This window comes from Eimeria mitis, genomic scaffold (assembly GCF_000499745.2).
Source record: "Eimeria mitis Houghton genomic scaffold, Emh_scaff8081, whole genome shotgun sequence".
NCBI classification, from domain to species: Eukaryota; Apicomplexa; class Conoidasida; order Eucoccidiorida; family Eimeriidae; genus Eimeria; species Eimeria mitis.
The window spans coordinates 760-2,012 of NW_013575936.1; the positions used below are offsets into that span (position 1 = coordinate 760).

At 47.6% G+C, this 1,253-nt stretch overlaps 1 protein-coding gene across 1 annotated transcript; it reads right to left on the minus strand.

Annotated features, from left to right (window-relative positions):
* Positions 1–213: 213 nt before the first annotated feature.
* On the minus strand, positions 214–871 carry EMH_0093690 (uncharacterized protein; the record flags this gene model as incomplete). The annotated part of the gene is made up of 2 exons (XM_013502013.1): positions 214–405; positions 677–871. The coding sequence occupies 2 exons, from the start codon at positions 869–871 to the stop codon at positions 214–216; spliced, it is 387 nt and encodes a 128-aa protein (XP_013357467.1).
* Between the last annotated feature and the right edge of the window lie 382 nt (positions 872–1,253).

Genomic DNA, 1,253 nt, shown 5'->3' on the forward strand with positions numbered 1-1,253 from the left:
CGGGGGGGGCTAAACCCTAAAAACCCTAAACCCTAAACCCTAAACCCGCTACCAATACTACGAATTCTACTGCTCCACCCACTTGAATTTCAACAAATGGCATCTGGCCAGGCTGCCCCTTCTGGAATGAAGAGCCACAGGCAAAATGTTTACTCGCGAGTTTCGCCACCTGTTCTTGTTTGACGCCTGCAACAGAAAGCAAGATGGTGGGGGTTAGAATGTTTTCCTTTTCATTTGTAATCTAAGAAATATAATTTCCTCTTCATATTCCTCTGCAATCGATGAAACATATTTCGCTGCTTCTCTACTGGGAATGATAGTGAACGCACCGAAGTGCTCAAGGCCCCAGATGTTGGTTGCACATTTGCCTCTTCTCTTCGTTTGTTTCTGAACAGTCACGACTTTCTGCAAAAAATAAATACCGCAACAAATGCATATTCCTCTATACGTTGCAGCAGTGAGAGCTGTAGTGTAGTGCTTATCGTTTCTGGGTGACGGGTGTGCGTGTTCTTTCTGCCTCGACAGGTACAGAAAAAGCATCTGAGTGTAGAAGAAACGTTGAGAAATGATATACAGAAACGCATTGAGTTCACAGATATATTATTACCATCGAATCCCAGCATTAGTACTAACTTGTTTATCCGTTTCAGCTACAGCCAGTTCGTTGGTGGCTCACCGGCTTCGCACCATCCTTCTTCCCGGCGCCTCTTTTTGCATCGCTTATTGCGGCTTTCTCTTCTAATTCATTTGAGAGCTGCTCTTCATGTTCCTTCTGCTGCAATGCAGACGCCTGGGTATTTGGGTCTTCTGCTTTCGCATCCCCTTGCTTTGAACAGGCAGCGCCGGAGAACTCGCAGTACTCAAATGGCATACCGCAAGCTAAATTTACACAGATGCGGCCACACAACGGACACAAGCAGCCCCAAACATCCGCATGTAAGTATTTTCATAGCGTTTCCTGGGGCTGATAAAGAGGTGCTCTTGCTCCATGGCTTCTATGCACTTCAGGGGATATTACCATCAAGTTGAACGAGTGAAGGCGAGCAGAGGTTCACGCCTGTTTCTCTTCGCGCTTTGTGGAAGCTTACTCGGGCAGTATTCAACTTTGCACGGACCCGTCATAGGTGGTTGTTGGTCATGGGCCCAGCCGCCAGTGGCGCCCGAGCTCTGCGTGTTCACGTTTGTGGGTAGTTCAGCAGGAGCAGTATCAGAGGGTGTAGTTTCAGTCGCCTGTTCCCGCTGTTTATCTTGTT